Raw genomic sequence first — 24609 nt, 5'->3', positions numbered from 1 at the left:
ATTGATTTCCAGAGAATATCCCAAGAATCAACCGTTGTGATCTTTTGTACAGAGTGTCTGCTGCACAGCCAAGCAGCGCAAATCACTGACAGCCTCACACAAAATGTAAAACTTGTACAATGCCGCAGATTCTTGCTTATTATACCACAAATAATACATCCTTTGTCACCCTGATAACACTCCAGCAGTAACACTCCTGTCGAAAAATAGCAGCCATTGAGTCTTTCGGCAGAGGCAATAATACAACCTCCACAGTTTACACAGAAATATCAATCTCCATCTACAAGACACTGTGCTACAATACAATCCTCCAAAGTCATACAACTGTTCACTCGGGCCATAATTAATCCGGTACCGATGAACGCAACAATTGGTTTGTAATTAATTACAACAACCTTTCAGTCATGCCTTGATGCATGTAGGGAAGCTGTGTTTTAAGAGACAGGTTTTTGAGTAACGGTCATAATTCTATTAATAAATACAAGAGGTTATGATTAATTAATGACTAAGCTATGACCCGCACAAGGATGCTTCTTAAGACAATAGGCAGAAAGTTGCACAGACAAAGAAACTATGAGCTAAAGATTATTTCTGCAAAATACCAAGCTTCATAGTGATTATGTTCTGCCCAGTGCAGAGCTTATCTTCAATTAGCCTGCGGTTCCATTTGGTTGATAAACAGTGGAAAATAATGCTTTTTATTACCCGTTTAATCAGGTGAACGTGTACTTATTGTCAATAATGACAGAACAGCTCAATTAAAAGTGCTGAATTGCTGTGGCTGTCATTAAGGGACAAGACAGTTTGAGCTGTGTGGTTGTGTGTGTGTGTGTGTGTGTGTGTGTGTGTGTGTGTGTGCGTGTGTGTGAAAGAGAAATAGAGACCGGCTCCACCAGCTTCTCCAGAGCACACGATTGATCCAACCCAGTGTGAAGCTCTGGAAGAATTGTAAGGCAGCTAGTGAAGTGGTAAAATCATGTCAAGTTCAAGACATCTGAAACGAACAAAGCTCTGTTTTCCTTCAGCACTAAGCTAGACAACCTGAGGACCAGAGCTTACAGCACTGTTCTAAAATGTTTCCTGTGAACGTAAGATGCCTATAACCAGGACCAAGAGTTGAATAACAGCTTCAACTAAATGCATAATCTTTAATTGATGCAATGCTGCTTTGGTGCCTCTGTATGTGTGTGAGCGCGTGTGCGTGTGTTTTGATTCTAATTGGGTGTCGAGGTCTCTAAAAATTGAGTGGCAGCTTCTTAAGCCAGAAAATATTGACAAAACATCATGCACAAATCAGGCTAAAACAACTGAGCAAGTGCCTGATGTGAGCACAGCCTTATCTCCCTGTCAGGATTTTGGTAAAGCCAATACGTTATTCTGGAATGTGCTTTTGTATGTGAATGTGTGTCAGATTTTTCTGTCTGGTCTCACAATGAGACAACTTGACCTACTGATCGGGCTTCGTATCAGCGGGAAAATCTGCGCAAAATGTGGAACAGAGGGGAAACTTCTGGTCACACTACAGACATTTAGTGGAGCATTTATTATATTTAATGTATCTTTAAGTGTAACAGTGCTGATTCCTCGGTTATAAACCCTCATAAACTCCATCAGTTATTAACAACACACCCCTTCATACTTTCATACAGACTACCTGGGCGCCAGCAGAACTTTATTATCCACATAAAAAGGCTAATTTCATATCATTCCTAACTGCAGTGAATTCAAATCAACAGGTGCCAATTTAGCATCCTCCCTCACAAACGAGAGCGTGAGTCTGCACAGCTGGAACCCATTTGTTTTTTTCAAGAAATAGTCTAAAGGGATTTTTTTCCTATGTTGTTCAATTATAAAAAATATCCACCTTACCTGCGTCTCTTGACAGTTTTCCACAGTGAAATGTTATTGCTGCTGCGTGTGTCAGAGTTGGTGGGAATAAAAGCTCTGATCAGTGCAGCAGGACGTCGCTTCTTGCTGTGAACGTGTCGCAGTCAACTTGTGAGAAAACGACGTTTGGATCTTTTTCTTGAGATAGACGACGGACACAAGCTCACATTAGCCCCTCGAAATGCTTTACTGGGCTCACGCTCCCTGATGTCCACCCAAATATGGCCATAGGAAGCGCGGAGATGCTTCACAAACCTTGACTACGGTGGGAAATATCGCAATTACGACTTGGCCCCTACAAGAAATGTGAAAAGTAGGATTATTTTTTTAGTAAAACCTTTGTTATTAAATGAAAGAGTTGAGCTGTATTGACAAGTCAGAGTTAAAGCCATAGTTTAAAGTTAATGTGATTTATGTACACTCTTGTTTTAAATAGAATAAATATATATACCGGCCGGAAAAGGGTGGAATGCTCTCTCCGGGTCGGGAATGAGATCCTTCCCCAAGTGGAGGAGTTCAAGTATCTCGGGGTCTTGTTCACAAGTGAGGGACGAATGGAGCAGGAGATTGACAGACGGATCGGTGCGGCGTCTGCAGTGATGCGGGCTCTGCACCGGCCCGTCGTGGTGAAGAAGGAGCTGAGCCAGAAGGCGAAGCTCTCGATTTACCGGTCAATCTATGTTCCTACCCTCACCTATGGTCACGAGCTGTGGGTAGTGACCGAAAGAACGAGATCGCGAATACAAGCGGCCGAAATGAGTTTCCTCCGCAGGGTGTCTGGGCTCTCCCTTAGAGATAGGGTGAGAAGCTCGGTCATCCGGGAGGGGCTCGGAGTAGAACCGCTGCTCCTCCGCATCGAGAGGAGTCAGATGAGGTGGCTCGGGCATCTAGTGAGAATGCCTCCTGGACGCCTCCCCGGTGAGGTGTTCCGGGCCCGTCCCACTGGGAGGAGGCCCCGGGGAAGACCCAGGACATGTTGGAGAGACTATGTCTCTCGGCTGGCCTGGGAACGCCTCGGGGTCCCCCCAGAAGAGCTGGAGGAAGTGGCCGGGGACAGGGACGTCTGGGTCTCTTTGCTCAAGCTGCTGCCCCCGCGACCCGATCCCTGGACCAGCGGAAGATGATGGATGGATGGATGGATAAATATATATATTTTTTAAAGATATAACTTCCCTAGAATTTCCCTAAAATCTCCAAATTTTCATCAATTCTTATTAAATCAGATGGCCATGCAAGAAAGGATTAGGGTAATATTAGCTTCTTATGATATTTTTTCATTCAGTCTTAATATTCAATTATATATTTCACTCAGGTTTAAAATATGAGGATAAAATAAATAAATCCCACTTTTAACCATTAAACATACATTTTAGTTTTTCTTGTTTGTAAATGAGCCTTTCGCCAGAGTCCTACAGCAGTACATTTATTTCTTCTCCCATAACTCACCCAACTCAGCAGATTATTTATAACCGAGTGAGTTATAAAATTGGATTTAACGGAGTGTTCATGAAGGCATCATTTGACTGTTGCTGAGGGATGTCGCGCGGAGTAAAATATTCTGCACAGGGGAGAAAGTTCAGATGTCAATCAAAATGGGATTCGTGTGTTTTTCTGTCTTTCACCTGTATTGTCTCGTGCAGTTTTTGACGATGTCATTACACCTGAACGGTATTTAATGTGGGCTAATTATGACTGCTGAGGAGGAAGGAGCCCAATGAGTCATCACAGGCCTCTCAGTAAGGTCTACTGGTCCTTGGAGAAACACATACAATGAAATCATCTTTCATATTTTTTTCCGATGTTGCTTATAAAAGATGACACTTGTTCAAATGATTTATAAACAGCGAGTGAGCAATGAAAGGACAGAGTCAGACATAAGTGTGACCAGTGACTCGTGAACTGTTAGGACAAGCGATGGTAAGCTCAAACTTTAAGTGATGGCTTGAAATTCAACCACATACACTTGTTGTTGTTCTGAGATGATTTAACATGGAATTAGTTTTGAATAACACAAATAAATAACCTTTTTTTTTCCTTCTTTGTGTTTCTTATGGGAGATTTACTACTGCCACTTGGTTTGACTATATGTTCCCCATCTAGTTTTCATTCAATCATAAACAAATACAGTATTACACAAAGGGTTAAGTCCCTATGTTAGAGGAAACATTTTCTCATCCTTTTGTTTGCTCATTATAACACGTAAATGGAAGCCCGTGTTCACAAATGCTTTAAATAGCCACATAAATATCAATTATATGCTTGCTGGGGAGAGGTGCCTCTCTGTAAGTGTAGAAATGATTTCACACATGGGCATTATAACAGAAGGTGCAGGCGGGCACCATCCTGTAGCCAGGGACTGGCAATTTACAAATGGAGCTATTCATCAGAATTCACAAAAGCTCTCTTATTAGCCTTATTAGAGTTCACCTGAATTAATCTATGTCAAGAAGATCCCCATAGCTCATTCTTAGGTATCCATTGTGTTGTAGGCAGTGGTGCCTAGAGAGGTGGGTATTACTCTTAATTTCTGGTATTTTTTGGTTTTGTTTGTTTTGTTAAGCAGCTTGTCCAGCAAATTATAGTTGCATTGATTTATGAACATTTATATAGTGAATATGTTGCCATAATTAGTTGATGAATAAAGGGGTCAATGTCTTTGCCATCTTAGGAACATGAAAACTTACTTCCAGCAGATTGTTTAATGTAATTTGCATCATAAAATGAGATTTAGATACATTCTACAAGCACTGAACAATATGTGGATATACTCTGTGTACGCAATCAATTTCCATCAGTGAAACTCGTTTCTAATGCCCAGACAGGTGTTTTTCTGCTTAAAGGCATTTCTAATTAATACCTGATTCTTGAAAGGTTTGCATTTGGATAATTGGTTAAGGATCTGAGTTCTTTGTTTTTGATAAGTTTTTTTTTTTTAACCTTTCTCTCACAATTGCATGTAAAGAGAGCTAATTTTCTATTGTGATTGTTGTAAGTATCTGTCAGGATGAATACTAGAAAAACAAGCTGACAAGGACTCTAAATCCGGGATCTGGATTACATCAAAGGCTTTTTTAAAAGCACTAAAGAGGAAAAACAAGAAGGTCGACTTCTCAGTGGTTTTTGATATCATTTTAAAATCTCGAGCAGGATCAAGCAGAAGGCTTTTCCTGTGGTGAGTGATAAGACACATGTGACCATTGGCCTTGTTTCCATGGACACATCATTAGAGAACTTCCCCAGCTGGTTACAACTGCTTGAAGTGTTGATGGCAAATAGCAAGTGAAGGATTTGGTCATAACCGCGACAAAAACAAAGACGACTTTTTGAGTCCATTACTCAAAGAGATTGAGGTCCTGCAGATGTGACATAACAGGACAGCTACAGCGAAGGCTATATTGGATAGAGTTTTTCTCATAGATGATTGCTTCATTTGCAAATTTTAAAAAACTTAATCCGTTTTATATTTGATCAAACTTTGATAGATGTCAGTCATATAATTATCTTATAAGTGAATGTGGCTGACCAAGGTTTTGGAGTACTTTCAAACGCAGTGTTAAAGATCATTCTGGTGCCAGTACTGTAGAGCTCAGAGCAACACAATCTGCTGATCACATCGGTAACGTTAAAGCGACACGAGACGTCAGCTTGCTTCCAGTAGATAATGTACCTCTGCAGAATTGGTTTATTTGGTTCTGATGACTTAGTGGAAATTAAGTTCAGAATGAAAAGCTCTGGTATCCTGTTTTTTCATCACCTGTAATTTCTGTGCTGACGTGCAACAGAACGAAAAACACGTACAAGTGTATCGCCAAAGGAGAAAATTACTCTCAGCTCTGCACTGTGGTAAAACTGCTAACACAATAATTCAAACTAAATGTTCCTGAGCCGCCTCTGGTGGAACCAAAGATGAAGTGAAGCTTAATTGGGTCCTGGGGAAGAAAGGATTTACCAAATAAATAAACCTATTTTTTTATGGATCTACAGGCCTGTCAGGCCTACATCAGCATGGCCATAACTTAGTTTCTCTCTCTCACACACACACACACACACACACACACACACACACACACACACACACACACAAACAAACAGTACCTTCTAGTATTTGTAATGGGAAAACATAAATAATTAGATTAATTTATGTCACGTATTTGCAGATATGGGAACAACCTCTCCTTCAGTCTTTGTTTCCTTTCTTGTGCCTATTGTGCCTCCTTCAGGTAAAGAAAAGAATTAAAAGAGCAGTCAGTTACTCTGTCATTTTGTGGGTTATGAACAATTTTCTTGTTGTATAATTTATAGTTTTCATTTGATTAAAAATGTGATAAGCCGTGAGCCTTTTTTAAACTATTATATCATGTCATTCACAGTATGAGCTGATTTGACAGAACAAAGATGTTCTTTCCAGAACAGTAACTTATTTATGGTAAATTAGCAGAATCTAGTACAAGTTGAAATGAGTGTTTAATAGTTAACCTTTTTTTTTTAATAGTTAAAACACATCACACACCCCACAAAGGCAACCTTACAAGAACACTAAATCATATTGTAATGTTAATCAATTCCAGGGCTGATAAAAAAAAAACAAAAGAAAACAGGTCTGCTTGAATTCTGAAACATTTTGGTACCTTTTTCATGGCTGACATTTTCACCTGTCAGAAAAATTCAGTTGTCATTAATTACATTTATAATGACATTAAGCCAATAGGCCAATAATGTAAACCAGCATGATCATTAGAAAAATCTGTAAACAAATTGTGACCAATGAGTTACTTACTTCAAGGCCATCATATTTGCTGTGTCTGTCTGCAAAGAACGTAATACAAAGTTACACTCAGTGTTTAATGTGTACTATCGTTATTTACAATGTCACTGTAGTTATGAAAAGGGTTTTTCAAATTTCAATTAAAGTCGCTCTTGCAAATTTAACCCGTGTTTGTTGGAAAAACGGGAAAAAAAATTGCTGTTTTGGGACGTGTTCAAATTTTACAGTCCGACTGTTTATTTTACTGTTGTCCAGTAGGTGGCGGTATTGCTTTTGTAAAATGGCTTGTCTGAGGCTCACATGAAGGAGAAGAAGAAGAACCACAAGTAAACCAAGCCTGTCTAGCCCGAATGTGCCTCCAAATGTACTAGGAATATGGAGTTAATCAAATTTAACACTCTCGCGACTTTGACCGTTGTTCCCTGCAAACCATGGCTGAGTACCGGTGCGTGTTGGACTTAAACATCTTGAGGCAAGAGGACTGTCACTGTGTTTGTTGCTCGTGTTGTTATTGGAGCTAGCGCTAGCGTTGGCTGAATTAGCTAACGCTGCTGTTTTTACTTCAGCGTAACTGATGTCGGCTTATTGCTGCGGGGAAGTGAACCTCAAAAACCAGGTAACAGTAAAGCAAGTCAAAGGAATATGCAACCAACCTGAATAATGTCCGTGCAACGTTAGCGTGAAATAGCCTAAGCCAGCCTTTTTCAGGCAAGGTTGCAGCGCACGATACGCTAACGTTGTTAGAGAAGTAAAACAGCAGGATTAACTGCTGCATGCTTTTATGGAGAAACCTATCAAAATGTTACCAGGGTTTAAGGTTAGCTAACAAGCTGAACGATGCATGGCGGGAAACGTTAACAAGTAGTTGATTTAGCTGCCTACGTGTTTAGAGATGGAGCAGCAGACAGCCAGTGATGTGACTCTCGTTCAGCACAGCCCATCAGTCTGAGTGAAAGGGAAATCATGTCTTGCAAAGCCACGAGCAAGGACAAGAAGTCCAGCTTCGGCAAGAAGTTGTTCAGGAGAGGCTCTGTGCGCTCTGTGGGCAGTTTTATGAGCAGAGTCCTGAGGACATTGACAGCCTTATCACACTTCGGATCCGAAGTACAGACCGACGATGACAAAGATGATGGAGGGTTTTCCACTTTTAAGGCTGGAAATAAAGATGTCCCCATGGAGGACGGGGATCTGGGGGGGTTCCTGTCCGGGGAGAGAGTTCCTGGAGTGTCGGGTCTGAAAAATCATGGGAATACCTGCTTCATGAATGCAATACTGCAATGCCTCAGTAACACTGAACTCTTCGCCGAGTTCCTCGTTTTGGAGCAGTATAAAGACGAGGAGTTGGATGAGGACAAACCACAGACAAATGGCGTGCTTTTGCAGAAGAAAGGTCCTCTGGCCAAAGGAGAAGTGACGGAGCAGCTGTCAGGACTGGTGCGGGCTTTGTGGACGTTTGAGTATACCCCCCAACACAGCAGGGACTTCAAGGTAAGAGTGAACCAAAGCAAGATGGTATAGTAATGTTCATGTGACTGAGACTATTCATATTTTTTGTTTTCACTAGGAGTGGATATTCCAACATGTTGTAGACCTGCAAAACATGATTTATTCTTTTTGTTACTTCGATTAAAGAGACTTCTATGTATGTAAACTGGATGTGGATAAAACAATGTATAAAATATGAATATATATTAGCTAAGACTGAAAATGGATAAGCTGACCGAGGGTTTGTTGTTGATAGAGGTTTATTTGGGCCCATGGAGGATAAATAATGTCGAGGTTGTGTCAGACATGGTAACTTTTCATTCTCATTTGTTGCAGAACGCTGTTTCAAAAAATGCCACTCAGTTTAAAGGGAATTCTCAGCATGATGCTCAAGAGTTTCTTCTGTGGTTGCTGGATAGAGTACACGAAGACCTCGACACCGTGAACCCCAACGGCAGGCCTGCTATAAAGGTGAAATAAGAGGCGGTCATAGTTCATAGGCTGTTGTTTTGTTTAATTTAATTTTCTTTTCTGATGACTCAGCTTTATAGTGCATTACAGGCTTGTTATTGAGGCTTTTTTATTACTATATTTCATAATTTATGACATATCTAGGCTTGCCTGACTGTATTTCCAAGTGATTTCCCTGGAACTGAGTAGTAAAGAGCCATGAAGGCAGAATGTCTTTTACAGGGGCTTCTGAACCTGATGGACTAGTATATTAATCCCATGCAAATCAGACTAATAAAACCTGTTTTTGTCTCGTCAGCCCCCTATTGATGAAGATGACCAAAGCCTAGAGGGGCCAACTCCTCCCCTCTCTGCTGGGTCGTTTGTGCAGGAATTGTTTCAGGCGCAGTATAGGTAGGTTTAATGCCAAGAGCATCTGGCCACAATATCTGTCGATCATATTCAGAAATGTAATGTTTTCCCCACAGGTCCTCTCTTACCTGCCCACATTGCCAAAAGCAGAGCAACACCTTTGATCCCTTCCTCTGTATCTCATTACCAATCCCGCTTCCACACACACGGTGAGTTTCTTTCTTCAGCTCTGTTATAGAGCAGGGAGTGACTAGTTCGCAGTGCTCAGCCGACAGGTTCTTACATGTTTCTGACTAATTACTGCTGCTTAATGGGGTTGTTTTTGTTCTTAGTTAATAACACATAAGCAAACACCTTTAACATAAGGTCCTTAAACAGTTGACACGTCTCACTGAAAGTCAAAGTCAGCATGGGTTTGTTTATGTGAGTTGACCAGTTTGCAGGGGTGTGAAGCAAATGTCAGTGTGGTTGCAGAAGGAAGAATGTAACCTGCCTAGGAGCAGCAGACATGTGTGGGAGGAGCATGTGCTTCAAAGTTTAAACCAAAACACGATGAAGTGTGAATACTGAGGAGAAAAGGGGGGAAGAGAAGTCTCCAAAAGTGGGATCTTTTTGTTGTTTTGATGGAGCGTTTTGACATCAGCCTGTAAGAAAGGCATATTAAGCAAAGTCAATTTGAAATGAAATAACAGATTAGTTCTCCATTAAGAGATTAGTTAGTCATATAAACAATACAAAACAAACAAGCAGCGTCTGACACGGTGGATGGACAGCTGCCATTTTTTATTTAGGTGGGTTTGTCTGTCAATATGACAAAACACAAGATAATAATGAGGTTCCAAAAGAGCACTTTTCAAACATAAGCACAACCCAAAGTGCTTTAAACAGTAAGAATAGAAATAAAACAAAGATGTAAAAAACAACAAAATATAAAGATTATTTAATAAAATAGATTAATAAATGTAGAAGTAAACAATTAAAACTATTATTAAGCAATTTGCCAATACCAGTGATATAAAAACATAAACTTTGGGAAAATACAAAAAAAAAAAGAACATATTAGAACACATAGTGCACAAACAGATCAACCAGTTATATTAAAAAGGCTTTTCATGTTTTCAGATTGTCTTAAAACCGCAGAGCCTAACAGGGAGCCGGATCCACAGGAAACGGCTGATAACGAGTTATCAGTAAATATTTTGGGCTTCAGTTCAAAGAGTTATAAACACACATTGACAAAACTAAACTGGGATTCCAAAGCAGCAACTGATCGATGATGAATTGCAGTATTATAGCTAAACAAATGTTTTATTCCTCGAACTGTCATCTTTTTCAGGCCCTTGTATGTGACAATCGTCTACCAGGGAAAGTACTCTCACTGTATGAGGATTGGAGTGGCTGTTCCCGTCAAAAGTACAGTCTATCGCCTCAGAGATGCCGTGTCACGTGAGACCAAGATCCCCATGGACCAGGTGCTATTCCTGTCGCTTCTCAGGGTCTGGCAGTGTCAGACCATAGTACAGGCACACATTGTCAGCTGAGAGTTTGTAAAGCCAGTCCTCCTTGCAGTTGGAACGTAATGTGAAATTCTGACATGTTTTTTTCTGCTTCACACGGTTTTTACAAAATTAACTGAAAGTGAATGTAAGTGACTTTTAAAGCAGGATGAGGTATTTTGTTTTGTACTTCTACAAACTTACCCCCTTTCTTTCTTTCTTTCAGTTTGTTCTGACAGAAATGTACTTCGATGGCTTTCATCGTTCCTTTTGTGACGACGACGACGATCTCGACATCATTCAAGAGAGCGATTCCATCTTTGCCTTTGAGACACCAGAAACCTTCAAACTGGAAAACATACGCACAAAAAGAGGTAACTGATTCAACCTTTATGGAAGATCCATCTAGATTGTCCCTTTTGGACACTTGGAGTAAAAGACTGGGAACTGTTTGAGAGATGCTGTTCTTTCTTTTATAGGAAGCCTTCTGGCCAACCTGAATCATAACAATTTGAAGTATGGGACAGAAATCGGCAGGACTCCATCCTTCATGCAGGGGGCTATGACTCCCGTAACTGGATCACCCAATAAAAATCTAGGACCGGACAAAGTGATCCTTTTGGTGTGTAACAGAGCATGTACCGGGCACCAGGGAAAAAGGTACTGCAGTTCACATTATTTTACCTGCTCAGATTTAAACTTCTCCTCCGTCTCTTTAGGAACACAAAATTCAAAAACAGCTTAGAGAAGCAGTGTCTTGTGTTTTTTTTTTTTTAAATTGATTTATTTATTTTTTTTAGGTTTGGCCTTCCTTTTGTACTGTACATGGAGCGCACTGTGACCTGGGATGCTCTACAAAAAGAGATCCTGGAGAAAATGCGCCATCTTTTGAGACCTGGGGTCTACGTTCAGGTAGGAATAAGATCACTGCCTTTCTGTATTAGATGTAAGATTATTGACCACCTTGGTCATCTTAATGGATGGATTGATTCTTTTATTTCCAAAGTGAGCGCCTAAAGAAATCTATAAAGCGATGTTGTTCATAAGTATTCGTATTAACGATAATGTGTTCATGAACATGTTGGACTTATTACCTGGATTGTCAGTTGGGGGTTTATGTTTTACTGCATGTTTGTGTGTAGGTTGGACCTTTCAGTCTTCGGGTGGTTGGCGTTGTTGGCATCACCTACCTCCTTCCCCAAGATGAGCGACCACTGTGTCACCCAACTGTTGATAGGTCAGTCCTGATATTTAATGTTATATTTGGTCAGAGATGGGAGATGTGACCTTAACTATTTGTTCTCAAATATGTTATGAACAAACAGTTTAAAGTTGACATTATCCAAGCATGCGAGTTGCCCCTCCACAGAAGATATTTGGAACCAGTTTGTATATTCAGACTACCTAATACTTTTTTTAAATGCCTGTCTTTATTTATATTGTGAATGTTTTCTGGGCATGCTCAGAGTACATGTCAGTGACACGTCAAAGTGAGATTGGTGGAGATCTAGGTGAGCACAGTATATTAAAAATTAAAGACAGGCCTTATCTTGAGAAATGGAGTGAGGTCAGAATGCATCAGTTTACTTCTTTGGACTTGTTTTTCCTGACACGCTCCCTCAGTTTTAGTCCTCTCATACACATTGGCAGAGGACATGCCGTAACAGGCATTTGATTGTTTGCTCGAATCCCAGTATAGCTCCTTCTACAAGCTCATATTATGTCACAGTAATGACATATGTTCCAACTGTGCTGGTGCATCAGTGAAAGATGTAACAGCCTCATTTTACATTTAATGCATATCTCTGATGCAGCTTTTAAGTGCAGGATATGGAACTTTGTTCTTATCCAGATATATTGTGTTAAGAAACGCTTGAAATGTAGGCATTTATTGATTAATTAATTTATTCATTCATTCAGGCTGAAGCCATTAAAGGAAATTAAACAAAGATTATAAAACATAAAATATTGGCCAGAAAAAAAATTCCTCACACTAATCTCTAATAACAAAATTGAAGGGGTTGATATCAGATGTATAAATGTCTGAAATAATTAATTTCCACTAAAATATATATATATGTATGTTTTTTACTGCAGGGCATACAAGTCCTGTGGACAAGGGGGGCCACCACATGTGAAGATTGTGGTTGAGTGGGACAAAGAGACCAAGGACTAGTGAGTACTACTAATACATGATGTGTACTTCTGACTTATTGGTCTAGTTTATAGTTGGTCAGCACAGAATGGCAGATTTTGACATGTGCCTCCTATAACCTTTATTTTGAATACCATATAGAATCTATCAAAATGTAATGCTGTTGAAAAAGTGTCAGAAAATATGCACCGAATGCCATTGATTAAGCTGCTGTAAAACATGGTATTAACATACACGTAATCAGCAAAATTCCAGAACTAATGTTGAACGTTAAAGCTTTTAGAAAAGCAGCCTGAGCTGATCACCTGGCAACAGATAAAAGAATAACCTTGACCACACATCTTTCATCTGTTAGCAAAGAGGGTTTTGCAGTGTGGCAACATTTGAGTACATTTTCAGATGACATTACATGAGGACATAACCTGGCAGCTTTGAACAGGCTTTCCTAAAAGATTGCCCCGTGTCCTAAGGTTATTTCACAGGAAATAGCCTTTAGATTGTATAACAGGCCTCTTTTCATTCCTTTAATGTTTACTCCTTCAGTAAAAGCTATCCATTACACTATTGGATCTTGAAAAATAAACTACGTCAATCTTCTAGCAGATGTGCTTCATTTGAACCAGTTTAAACCAAGTAAACACCACAGTCTGACGTTCTGCCTACACAATCAGACATGTCTTCTGATTTCTGTAGCATCAGCCAAGTACCCATTTTAATTTTTTTATACACGCACCGCTTCTGTGGAAATTTAAGTCGCTGCTTCTGAAGAATATTCCTGGATCAATTTTCTTTTATTAGCACATGATTGTAGATGTTGGCTCTGAATGAATCATCTCATATTCTCATTTACTTTGTGTTTGTGCAAGTATTGGGCTCTTACAAAGTGCTGCTGCACTGCTGGGTGTTAACCAGTAATGTAACGCCAAGCTGCACACCTGCCTTGTGTTTTAAAAAATACGTCAACCGTCATATTTGCTGTGACTATGAAATACATTCGTTTGACAGTCTTACAGCGGATATTTTAAACCTTTCGTGACTTTGTTGGTGAAAGCTTCTCTTTGTCTTCCCACAGTCTGTTTGGACACACTGAGGAGGAGTATATTCCAGATGCTGAGAGTGTCTATATGCACAGGGAACAACATCATCAGCCACAGGCCTGCACCCTTGCTCAGTGCTTTCAGCTCTACACCAAAGAAGAGCAGGTAACCATTTGGGGAAAAAACATACAGTCAATTACCGTGGTATGTGGTGCATTTAAGGGCTTGAGCTTTACTCTGTCAATAGTTTGACATTGCAAATAAAGCATAGATTTGCTTTGCCACAGCTCAATGATATGTTTTGAAATGTAGTATCATATTTATGTCTGCGCAGGTTTATTGTTACACTTTTGAAGAAGCTTTTGAATCTCTGTGGTTGTGTTGGACTCCTAATGCAAAGTACGGAATAAAGTCGAGATTCTGGGCACAGTCCAACATACACATTGTGGTTCAACTAGCCTTCAACTGCTTTGGATAGATAGTAAAGGAAAACGCATGCCTCATCCTGTGCAAAACTTATTTTATAAGCTGTGTGGTTGGAACTTGTTCTTCATTGCTGCTCTTTGGCGGTGTATGTGTGTGTGTGCACATTATGTCATGGTGGGAACACAAAACTTGATAGCACACTAATTTATGGGTATTTTCTGTAAGCGTGGGGACCAAATTGCAGTCCTGATGGGTACAGCGTGTTCTTTTTTTTTTCTTTGTCTTTTTTAAGGGTTAAGCCTTGGTTTTAGGGTAAGGTTTAGAATTAGGTTATGGTTAATTTTAGGGTAAGGCGTTCAGCTGGGATGATTACGGTTAGGGTAAGGGGTTGGGTAATGCAATTAGTCAATGGCGAATCCCCACAGAGATGTAAAAACAAATGTGTACGTGTGTGTTTCAGCTGGCCCCAGATGATGCTTGGCGCTGTCCCCACTGCAAGCAGCTGCAGCAGGGTCGCATAAAGCTCAGCCTGTGGACGCTGCCGGATGTGCTAATCCTGCACCTCAAGAGGTTCAGGCAGGTATGTCAGCTCATCTTGTCACTTTAAATCAAAATGTATGTCTTGATTATCAAGTTCACTGTATTGTGTTCTTACAGTGTATTCTATACAATGTATTGAAAGGCATTTAAAAGAAACTAGAGGCAATGCTCATGACTATGCTGCACACAGAGAAAAGCTCACAACACCACTCTATGCTCAGCTATATTGTTTCTTTATGCCACCAAATGTACAAAAGAGTTATGATAAATTAGATATTTTTCGTTTGTTTTCAGGCAATTTAACAAGTATTCTCTATTTATTTGTTTGTTTAATTTTGCATTACAGAATCCGTGCCTGTTAAGTCATTCCTATTCTGTTGAAATCTTTATTTAGTAATTGCTTGGTTGAAATCAACATTTTCACATGGAGGACTGAGACTGAGAGGAATAAAAGTTTAATTATCAAGGCTGCTTTTTTACCTCTACTCCAGGAGGGCGACCGTAGGGTGAAGATGCAGAACATGGTGAGGTTCCCGCTAATGGGGATGGACATGGCTCCACATGTGGTCAAGAGAAGCCAAAGCAGCTGGAGTTTACCTTCCCACTGGTCACCATGGAGACGCTCCTATGGTTTGGGAAGAAACCCTGATGACTACCTGTATGACCTGTATGCTGTGTGCAACCATCATGGCAATATGCATGGAGGCCACTACACTGGTAATGAAAACAGTTGTGGCAGTTCAGATGTAGTCTGTGAAGATTATTAAGATATTAGTCAAGCGTTTGGTGAGTTTATCCTTTTGAACTGCTTCTCATCCTCACTTTGTGTTCACAGCTTACTGCAAAAACTCTATCGATGGTCAGTGGTACTGCTTTGATGACAGTGAAGTGTCACCAGTAGCTGATGATGACGTGTGTCAGCAGACAGCCTACATACTGTTTTATCAGAGGAGAACTGCCATTCCCTCCTGGTCTGCCAACAGCTCTGTTGCTGGTCAGTATCTTCTTTATAATGTTCGTCATCTGCTGTGTTCGTGGTGGTAGTAAAGCTGTCCGGTCTTTTCTTACTTTATTGTGATTTGGTTTTAATGTAGTATGTGTTTTTGCTTGTTTCATGTCCGGGTATCTGCGTGTTGCTGCTCGGATAGAATTCTGATTTTTAAGGCACTTTCAACAGTAGTGTTGCATCTGACCCTAAATGTAGCTTTTAGTTTAGTGAATGTCTCTGAATGTGATATGGAGGCATAGTCGGCCATCGTTCTGTGTTTCAACCTGTCATTTATTGGAGCGGTTCTACAAGCTTCAACTGGTTACTGCTCCTGATAGTCAGGTTTCTATTCACTAGCAAAGCAGTGCTAAAGCAGTCGAAGAATTGTAAATCAAACAGGTTTTATCAACTGGTTTGAAGCAAACAAAGCAGGCTGCATAGTGTTGCCAGAGGATGGAGGTATAGGCTACGTTGCAAGTGGTTGTTATTGAGTAACAATTCTGATCGAGTCTTCTTTGAAACAGGCAAAAGCAACATCAAGCGACTGTATAAAGAGCTGCAAAGGAAACCAGCTCATGATTTCTTCTAATCGGGTTTCCGTTGCTGACGCCTGCACAGAGAACAAAAAGCATTTTCAAATATATTATTTTTGAAAATCATACCTCTTTGAAAAATGCTTTTTGGTATTTTTGAAAATCGGAATAGCGATTTATCAAATCAAATTTATTTATATAGCACATTTCATGTACAAACAATTCAAAGTGCTTTACATAAAATAAAAGCATTGCAGCAGGGAGTGGAAGAAGCATTAAAATACATAAAAGAATATAAAGAGAAACAAATAAAATCATTTAAATGAATTTAAAAACAAGCAACAGTCAAGATAAGTTAAAAGATACCGTGCAGATTTCATGCATAGACACACGAGAAAAGAAATGTTTTTAACCTGGATTTAAAAATGTCTCCAATTGGTGAAAGTTTAATCTCCACTGGCAGTTTGTTCCACTTGTTTGCAGCATAACAGCTAAATGCTGCTTCTCCATGTTTAGTCTGGACTCTGGACTGGACCAGCTGACCTGAGTCCTTGGATCTAAGAGCTCTGCTGGATTTATATTCTCTGAACATATCACAGATGAATTTTGGCCCTAAACCGTTCTGGGATTTGTAAACCATCAGCAAGCTTTTAAAATCTATTCTGTGACTGACTGGAAGCCAGTGTAAAGATTTTAAAGCTGCTGTGATGTGTTCAGATCTCTTCAGATTTACTGTGATCTTGTCCCGTACACAGGTTCCACTAGTTCATCCCTGTGTGACCACTGGGTAAACAGGTTGCCTGGCAGCAGGCCTGCTAGCTTGGCCTCCGGAGCCTCATCCAGACGCACCTCCCTGGCTTCATTAGCTGAGTCGGGAGAATTTCCAGGAGAGCGCAGTGAGGATGATGGTGAGAATATCTTTTAGATTTGTTTGTATTTACACGAGTCACATTATTGATTGAAGGTTGGGGCTGATGCTTGTGTTTATGAGAAGGAAACCGGATCGACATACTCCAAAATTCCAAAAATAAGTAACAATGTAATATTTAGCAGACAGTAAGAAATACAAAATAAATTTGCAAACATTAAAATAAAGAGGATACAAACAAGTATTCACAAATGCCAGCTTTGATATTTAATTATTCCAAAAGGGAAACTGATAAATACTCTATTGGTGCTTATAACCAGGTCTCGATGGCCAACAGTTCTTGTTTTGGGTGACGGCACATGAACACAACACAGTAGTAGAATGCTAATGCAAACACTAACAAAACGCCAAACTATTGATTTCCGATATTTAGACTCATGCAAAAATCTATGTGCTCATCATTATTATCATTATTCACCTTTTTTAATCTGAAAAAAAAAAAAAAAAAATCATCCACGGATTCAACTTTTCAGTTTATCTCATGCCTCTTAGCATTAATGCTAAAAATCATTAATGTTTCTTGTTTAAAATAAAAACGCTTGTTCTTAAATGTTTTTTAAACTCTTTTTAGGAGGATTCTCTGTTCGCCCTTTTGTGAGAAGCATTCAGCGTCAGAGCTCGTCTTCCAGATCATCTATAGCCAGCCCTTTAGCCTTCAGTGACAGCGGCATAAGGCCCTCTTGGTCCCTCTCTGCCAAGCTTCAGATGCGATCCAACTCCCCCTCACGTTTCTCCCTCGATTCGCGTTGTTCCCCTCCTCTGGAGAGGATAGGAGAAGCTTGTGATGACAAGGTTTCCACATCCTGTTTTGGCAGCTACAGCAGACATGAACGTTACTTTGGCAGCAGGACTCCTTTGTCCATGATGGAGAGCAACTTCAGTGACCAGGACAACAATAAAAGGTTCTCAGACATGATGTACTGCAGGGCTCCTACTACAGTGGAAAAGAAGAGCGCTAAAAATGAGTCAACAGAAAACAACAATGAGATTACAGCTATAGACCAAAACATAGTACCCACCCAAGCAACTTCCTCTAAAGAGCAGAAACGAAAGAGTAGCATTGGAGGATTTGCCTTAAAGGCAGAAAGCACAGGGTCCACAAAGAGTTCCAGTAAAGTGGAGCAAGATAAGACCTCCAAAAAACGGTTGTGCTCAACCCTTAAGACATCTGCGTCTGAGATGTCTTCCAGTACACCTGTGAAAGGCAAAAAGCTGAGCAACACAAAGGAGAAGAGTGTAAATGCTAAGAAAAGCACCTCAACACCCAGTGGAACTCCCTCCAAGACAAAGGACAAAAGTCCAGCTCTTGAGGCGACTCCACAACATAAGCCATGCGTCCGCTCTACACCTCAGTCTTCAGCTTCTCCCTCACCAACCGCAAAGAAGAATCCGAGTCCGGCCGAGAAAAGTACCACAAGCAGCCGGAAACGACTTGTAGAAAGGAGTTGGAGCAGAGATTCTATGCACACTAGCCCTCTGGTTGACACCCTCCGAGGCAGCTCTGTGGCCCGTTCTTCACTTTCCAAGAGCGGGGAAGGCAACAGGCCTGAGAGGAGATCTGTGAGAAGTTCCAGCAGCAGTTCTTCTGTTACTAGCCTGCGCTCACCCAGCGTATCCACCAGAGACCTGCAGCGTAACAGCAAATCTGAGGAGAAAGGCTTGTCTTTCTTCAAGAGTGCCCTTCGACAAAGGGAAAGCCGCCGGTCGGCTGATTTGGGAAAGAGCACCATGCTTACTAAAAAGGCCTCAGAAAGGACATGCAAGCAGAATGGGCAGGCCAAGGAGATGGGTGGTGATGATGGAAAGACCGGAGAAGCTGCGTCTTCGCAGACGCATGTAGAAACTCACAGAGGTGAGACAAAGTCAGAGACAAAGGAGTCTTCCAAACCCCCCAGCTCTCTCAGTCGCACTCTACTAAATGTAGGCAAGTCCAAGTCTTCCACTTCCGATGTAAGTAGCAAGACTCCTGCAAATGGGAAGAAGCCCCTTGAAAGGAAGGCATCTTCCCGAAAGATGTCATCAAGCATGCAATCTCCTGCACGAACAACACAGAGGCCTCAATGATACATCTGGAGGGATTATGTTAAACAGACAAAATGCAGCTAATTTCTTTGTGCCTGAGTTTCAGTGAGCACCAGATGTATTTAAGACACATTTTTTTGATGTTATGGTTTTGCACACTGGCTATAGAAGCATAGTTTGGCTGTGAGATTTGAATATTGGTGGCCAGTTTGAGCCGTTTCAGATAAAGTAAAGAACACTACATCACCTGCATACCTGGGTGCCAAGCACATGTCTGGTATGCTGCTAATATTGGTTTATAATGAGGTGTATTTTTTTTTTGTTATTTAACTTTTTGAGAGTCGGGTGTGATTTTGATGAAACTGTTGTGCAGGATTGCCGGTGTGGTGTGCACAATCCCGCCAATATCCCTTCAATTGCCCAGCACAACCCATTTTATTGTGTTCATAGCGGGACCGTACGTCCCGATTTCTTTCTGGAATCTTTAAATCTTTAAAAATGCAGCAGCAAAAAAACATTCAGAATTAAGGGTCCAAGAAATATTTACCTAGTGTACACCAACAGTGCAAAACAAGTGTCGTCGAGTCGCAGTTTTCAGTGAGTTCTGACTTCAGGTTGAAGAATGCTGCTGCTCTTCTGTAAGCATTTGAAAATAAACAGCTAAGTAGATGGAACCATAACATTAAAAATTAGCTTCTGATACTGAAACAGAGTAAATATATAAATCCATAGAAATGCGAAAGAGTTTCATTCCGAAATAACTGGATAGTTTTTGCTTATTTTGAGACTCAGTCTGACGAGTACGTATCTCTAATGCTCTTCACCGTACCCGTACACGTTGGTCATCGAGGGTCCTTTCAGTGTGTTCTTTTCTTTTTTCTTTTCATCTAAAGCTGTGGTGGAAAAGACATCGATATCGTTTTGTACTCTTGAGTTATTTCACACTACAAGTCTTGAGTGCATCTAGGATTGATACAACGGAGGGAAACGAATGAGACTGCGCTCTGAATATTTAAGGAACGCGAAACGCTGAGAGGCTGACGGGCTCTGGACCAAAATAAGGTTAAAAAAAATAAACAGAGATGCAGGATGAGAAAGAATTACATTTGTTCTACAAATTTGGAAGGTTTTCCAATTTTTGAAACTTTATTTTTTAAGGAGTACTTTTTTGATAGAAATGTGTTTTATGAAATGTTCACTGAAAATAAGTCCTTTTCCATAAAATAGGTGGTGTGTTTTGGAATGAAACCCTTTAAAATCAAGTTATATAAGTATATGTAGATGTGTCTGTACAGCTATTGACAGAAAGTATATAGTATGTAACCCTTTTTCTTTCTTTTTTTTTCCCTCTATGAGATGAAAATGATCTTAAGCGCCTTTCAATGCTGTACATGGAAACAAATAATTGCCTTTGGCAACATGGTAGTCTTCTACTGTATGCATCACTGGGTAGGAATGTTATTTTGTTCGCACTTTGTATAGATAAAGTAGTACGATGATTATAGTCCTATGATTATTTAAATGACTTCGAGACATATCGTAAAGTAAGAGTCAACAGGCCTTAGACTTGAAATGGTAAAAGGGTACTTTCATCTCAATGTTTCAGGGGTCATTTTACAGTAAGAAGTCGCCCCTTTTATACACCTGGTGCTGTAACAGGCCACTGCTTCACTGGCACTGATGTTTCTTAAGCAAACATACTTTTTAATTATGATGTTCAGAACTGTGACCACATGATTCAGTGAGCAAGAAAGCTGTTGGCATTGTTGATCATAACCTGTGGTACCTCATAGGGGATATTAACTTTGCCACTTTGGTTTTTTTTTGTCTTCTTTAGCCTGGATTAGAATACATACAAGCCATTTAATTCAAATTAGAACTCCGCTCATGCTGTCTGGAAGCAGTTGTTGTCCAAATGTGGACGTGTATGCTGAACTATAGGACCCCGCACGAAATATTGGTATTCTTGTAAAGCGATAGAAGCAAAGACGGAGGCAGAATACCGCTTTTGCAGCTCTCATGATGCTTGCTGTCTTTGTTGAGAACGATGAACTCCATCATCGCGGAGCTGTCCCACCTCCAGTGGCAATACTCATACATTAGATACCAGCATAGTCTTACGTTTTCAAAGAATGAATGTGGTTATACTGTTAATATTGACTCAGAAAATCCTTTTTAATTTAAGAAGAGAATATTTTGGGTTCTAGATCTACAGTATTTTTCTGTCTCTTGTCAGGTTTACAATGGTTAGATGAAATGCCACCGGATTTATTTAAACATGACTGTGTTCGTTCAGTGTTCCGCGCAGGGTTTGGGCTTTTTAAATTTACCAGTCGTAGATAACCTAGCTACATGAACCTTTTCTAAAGCTCCTTTTAAAGCTGCAGTTTGGTTTGCAACCACACATTATTCGTTATCTGCCAAAGATTCCCAAGAAGTTGATGATCAATGCAACGCTGGCAGGTAAATTTTCCCTGCGTAGACCCAGTATGCTACAGCTATTCCTTTGCAATTTGTCTGTTGAATACCTATATTAAACATTGGCGATGGTGGATGAAGTAATAACGCACTTGGACTTAATGATTTGTTCACCCTCCAAAACCAATAACAGACATAAAGGTTGAATTATTTTCTCCCATTTGTAATTGTGGGAGTTTTCTTGATATATTTCTCTTTGTAATAAATATATATATATATATTTTTTGCACTCTTCACTTTGCTCACAACTATATTTCTTATGGGTCGTGGACGTAAGCACACCAGGATGTTTAAATGCGGTGGCATTCCTATCGCTGCTCGTTTCCGTTTAACGCGTTGGTCTATCAGGAACACGTGCCTGGCACTTTGGGATCAAAGCAGGACAATTTAATGTAAATCTGGGTTTCACCGTCTTGTTTGCCTTTTTGTAAAGTCTGTAATCGAGTTGTAGGCGTTGGGTTTGTATTTTAGAGCTGGATCATGCCATTACACTTGTTTATCCATTCATCAACTTGCCTGATAAAAGAGGAAAAATATTTTTTAATCTATTCATACAGCCAAAAAAACTAGTGCATTAGGATGTTATGCCTCCTTCACTTTTTATACTCGTTTTTTTTTTTCTTCTTTTTAAATGAGGAGCTCGAGGTGGCCCTTTGACAATCTGAGTCATGCTGTATATTGTTTAGAATATGTAAATACAGATGATTTTAGGTGTCTAACCACACGTTTGCTTTTTATATATACAGTTGAACACTAAACGATGCAGCTCACTCCCTTATTTTCCAACCACTTTTTATCACAACCGCGTTGCCAACATTGTTTTAGTTTTAAAACCTATAAGATCATCTGCGTCATGGCAGTAAGTTAGGATGTTAAAATTCTGCAGAGGTTTGGTGGTGTTGGACAGTATCAACACTCGAAAGACTGTGTTGCAAATCTACTGCCAGCCATGAAACTTTTGCTCATTAGTAGCTCTCCGTCTGAAAGAGGAAAGAAACTATGATTATCATTTGATCATCTATTTTTCATGCAAAGTTAGATCATGGCTGACTCTCAGAGAGTGTAGCACGGTCGATTTTATTATTTTTTTTATTTATTTTTTTTTTTAAAAGGCTCAAAAGGCCGTGGAAGCGACTGCGCTCCACGGGGGGAAGATTCCTCTTTGCGCCCGTTTAAGATCCAGTGCAACTCGTCTAAATTCAGGGTAAAACTTACGAGAAGTTGAATCACCATTTCGATGGGAATTATTCTCCTCTCTAGCTTCCCTCGCTGCAGTTGTCCGTATTTATTTTTGTCGTTGTTTTGTGAACCTGTCCGTGTAGAAAACCGAGTAAGTAGGGAATGCAGTATTGCATGAAAATGCTGATGCATGTATTTTAATCAACTATGCAAGAATCTGCAGCTGTGTAACGTAGAGAGCAGTGCATGGCTCGTATATCCCATTGCTTCATTTGCACACCGTTCCCATGTTTAGAGGCAGGTAAACGCAGAATATCTCATCTGTATGTAAAAGATTTAACATAAAAAAAAATCTTGTCAGTAAATATATATCTAATGGCATAACTGCTCCGAGCAATATTGTTTGTATGTTTCTACCTTCATTTTTACACTCTGCTGATCTGTGCTCTATGGGTGCATAGAGCACCCCCCCAACCGGTGGGCTATTGTCTTTATTTTGGTTTGATTTTATTCAAATATTTACTGTTGTACACCAGCAGAGACAACACTATGGATGTGATAATCTATGTGGTTACTAAATAGACTCATGATGTATGTTACTAAATAGACTCATGATGTATGTTACTAAATAGACTCATGATGTATGTATGTATGTGTCGTGAACAGTCTTTCGTTAGTTTACTTCAGTGATAACAGTTTGTGAAGCCGTGTTGCCACGTTCTCAACTTCCATCGAAGATGCGCTCATTCGCAGCATAGCATAAAAACTCAAGATGCATATGTAGCTAATTGCAATAAAGAAAAAAGTAGTAAATATATAGTTTTATAATACAGTACATTGAAATATTTCTCATTTCAGTCATAAGGTGGTGTATTTTCAACTCTAAACAGGCAGTTTAAATCCAACAATAACCTTTTCAATTTAAAAAAAAAAAAAATGTAATTTTTTTCCCCCTCATGACACTTGTGAAAGTGTGTAGAAGCTAATTCAGATGAAAGGCTGAGTTATTCTGACACAGCCTATTTGTTTGCTGTTATTAACCAGGTCCCAGAAAGTGGAACTTTTATATGGTGAAACTGGTGAAATGAAATAATTTTGACTGTAAAATAAAAGTTGCAATAAGCCTTCGAACTGAAGTACGGACGGTCTACATTAGCTTGAAATTCAGCAAATACAGTGGCCCCGTGCACTCTAATGGACTCAATAACAATAATAATAATAATATTAAAAAGTAAAACTCGCTATGCTTCCAGAGGCTTTTGATCTTTTCTTTTCTAAATGAGAGAACAACAAACAGATGATACAGGAACTTTTCACAAGCCTTAAGCAAAAACAAATATGTAAAGGTTGGACTGTATCTTCGGAGGATACAAAAACTAGGGAGCTTTGGAATAAATGAATGTCAGCATAACACCGAAGTGTATGCATGGCATTTAAAAAAAACAAAAACTTCTTAGTCTTCTCATACATTTTATACATTTCACAATTCATTATTATTATTTTTTTTAATAAAGTATGTTGCAATTATGGCGAACTGTTTTCATTTACAGGTCTTTGGCATTATTTGTTGTGTCAGGTTCATTATTAACTGCATTGTATGAACTGTCAGTGTTTTATTTACCTTAGAGCCTCTCATCCTGCTTATGTATATGTCATTTCTTTTGCTGTTTTGACATTCAGTAGTTTCAAGTTCCTTGGACTGTGTCTTGTACTTCTGTTAATTTATTTATTTTTTACCATTATATATGCACTTTTCTTTCTTTTTTTTTCTCTCCTCCAAAAGAACTAAATGTGTATATACTGAGTACCAAATGAAAAATCTGATTAAAATGTTGATGCTGTCATGGTTGTCCTGTGTCATACTTACG

General features: G+C 39.7%; 2 protein-coding genes across 2 annotated transcripts in view; one reads left to right on the top strand and one right to left on the bottom strand.

Annotated features, from left to right (window-relative positions):
* Nucleotides 1–2067, bottom strand: part of baiap3 (BAI1 associated protein 3) — a 38619-nt gene extending 36552 nt beyond the window's left edge. Inside the window, exon 1 of the mRNA XM_075454157.1 lies at nt 1870–2067. The gene's annotated coding sequence lies outside the window, so the exon portion shown is untranslated. The remainder of the gene's footprint in view (nt 1–1869) is intronic.
* A 4889-nt stretch (nt 2068–6956) lies between these two features.
* Nucleotides 6957–24582, top strand: usp31 (ubiquitin specific peptidase 31). Its single transcript, XM_075453651.1, has 16 exons — nt 6957–8140; nt 8474–8608; nt 8907–9001; nt 9076–9168; nt 10296–10431; nt 10682–10829; nt 10935–11115; nt 11256–11367; nt 11598–11692; nt 12553–12630; nt 13683–13812; nt 14534–14653; nt 15105–15330; nt 15449–15607; nt 16890–17042; nt 17634–24582. The coding sequence occupies exons 1-16, from the start codon at nt 7616–7618 to the stop codon at nt 19124–19126; spliced, it is 3879 nt and encodes a 1292-aa protein (XP_075309766.1). The 5' UTR covers nt 6957–7615; the 3' UTR covers nt 19127–24582.
* Nucleotides 24583–24609: the final 27 nt, after the last annotated feature.

The sequence above is a fragment of the Odontesthes bonariensis genome, chromosome 21 (assembly GCF_027942865.1).
Source record: "Odontesthes bonariensis isolate fOdoBon6 chromosome 21, fOdoBon6.hap1, whole genome shotgun sequence".
Taxonomy (NCBI): Eukaryota; Metazoa; Chordata; class Actinopteri; order Atheriniformes; family Atherinopsidae; genus Odontesthes; species Odontesthes bonariensis.
Note: the sequence above shows the minus strand (reverse complement) of the source record. Positions and strands in the feature narration are given on the sequence as shown.

Excerpts from the sequence above, each read along its gene's own strand:
- usp31 (XM_075453651.1), top strand. The coding sequence starts at position 7,616 with ATGTCTTGCAAAGCCACGAGCAAGGACAAGAAGTCCAGCTTCGGCAAG. Across the intron at positions 9,169-10,295 it reads ATCCCGCTTCCACACACACG|GCCCTTGTATGTGACAATCG; the intron begins GTGAGTTTCTTT and ends CATCTTTTTCAG. Across the intron at positions 12,631-13,682 it reads GACAAAGAGACCAAGGACTA|TCTGTTTGGACACACTGAGG; the intron begins GTGAGTACTACT and ends GTCTTCCCACAG.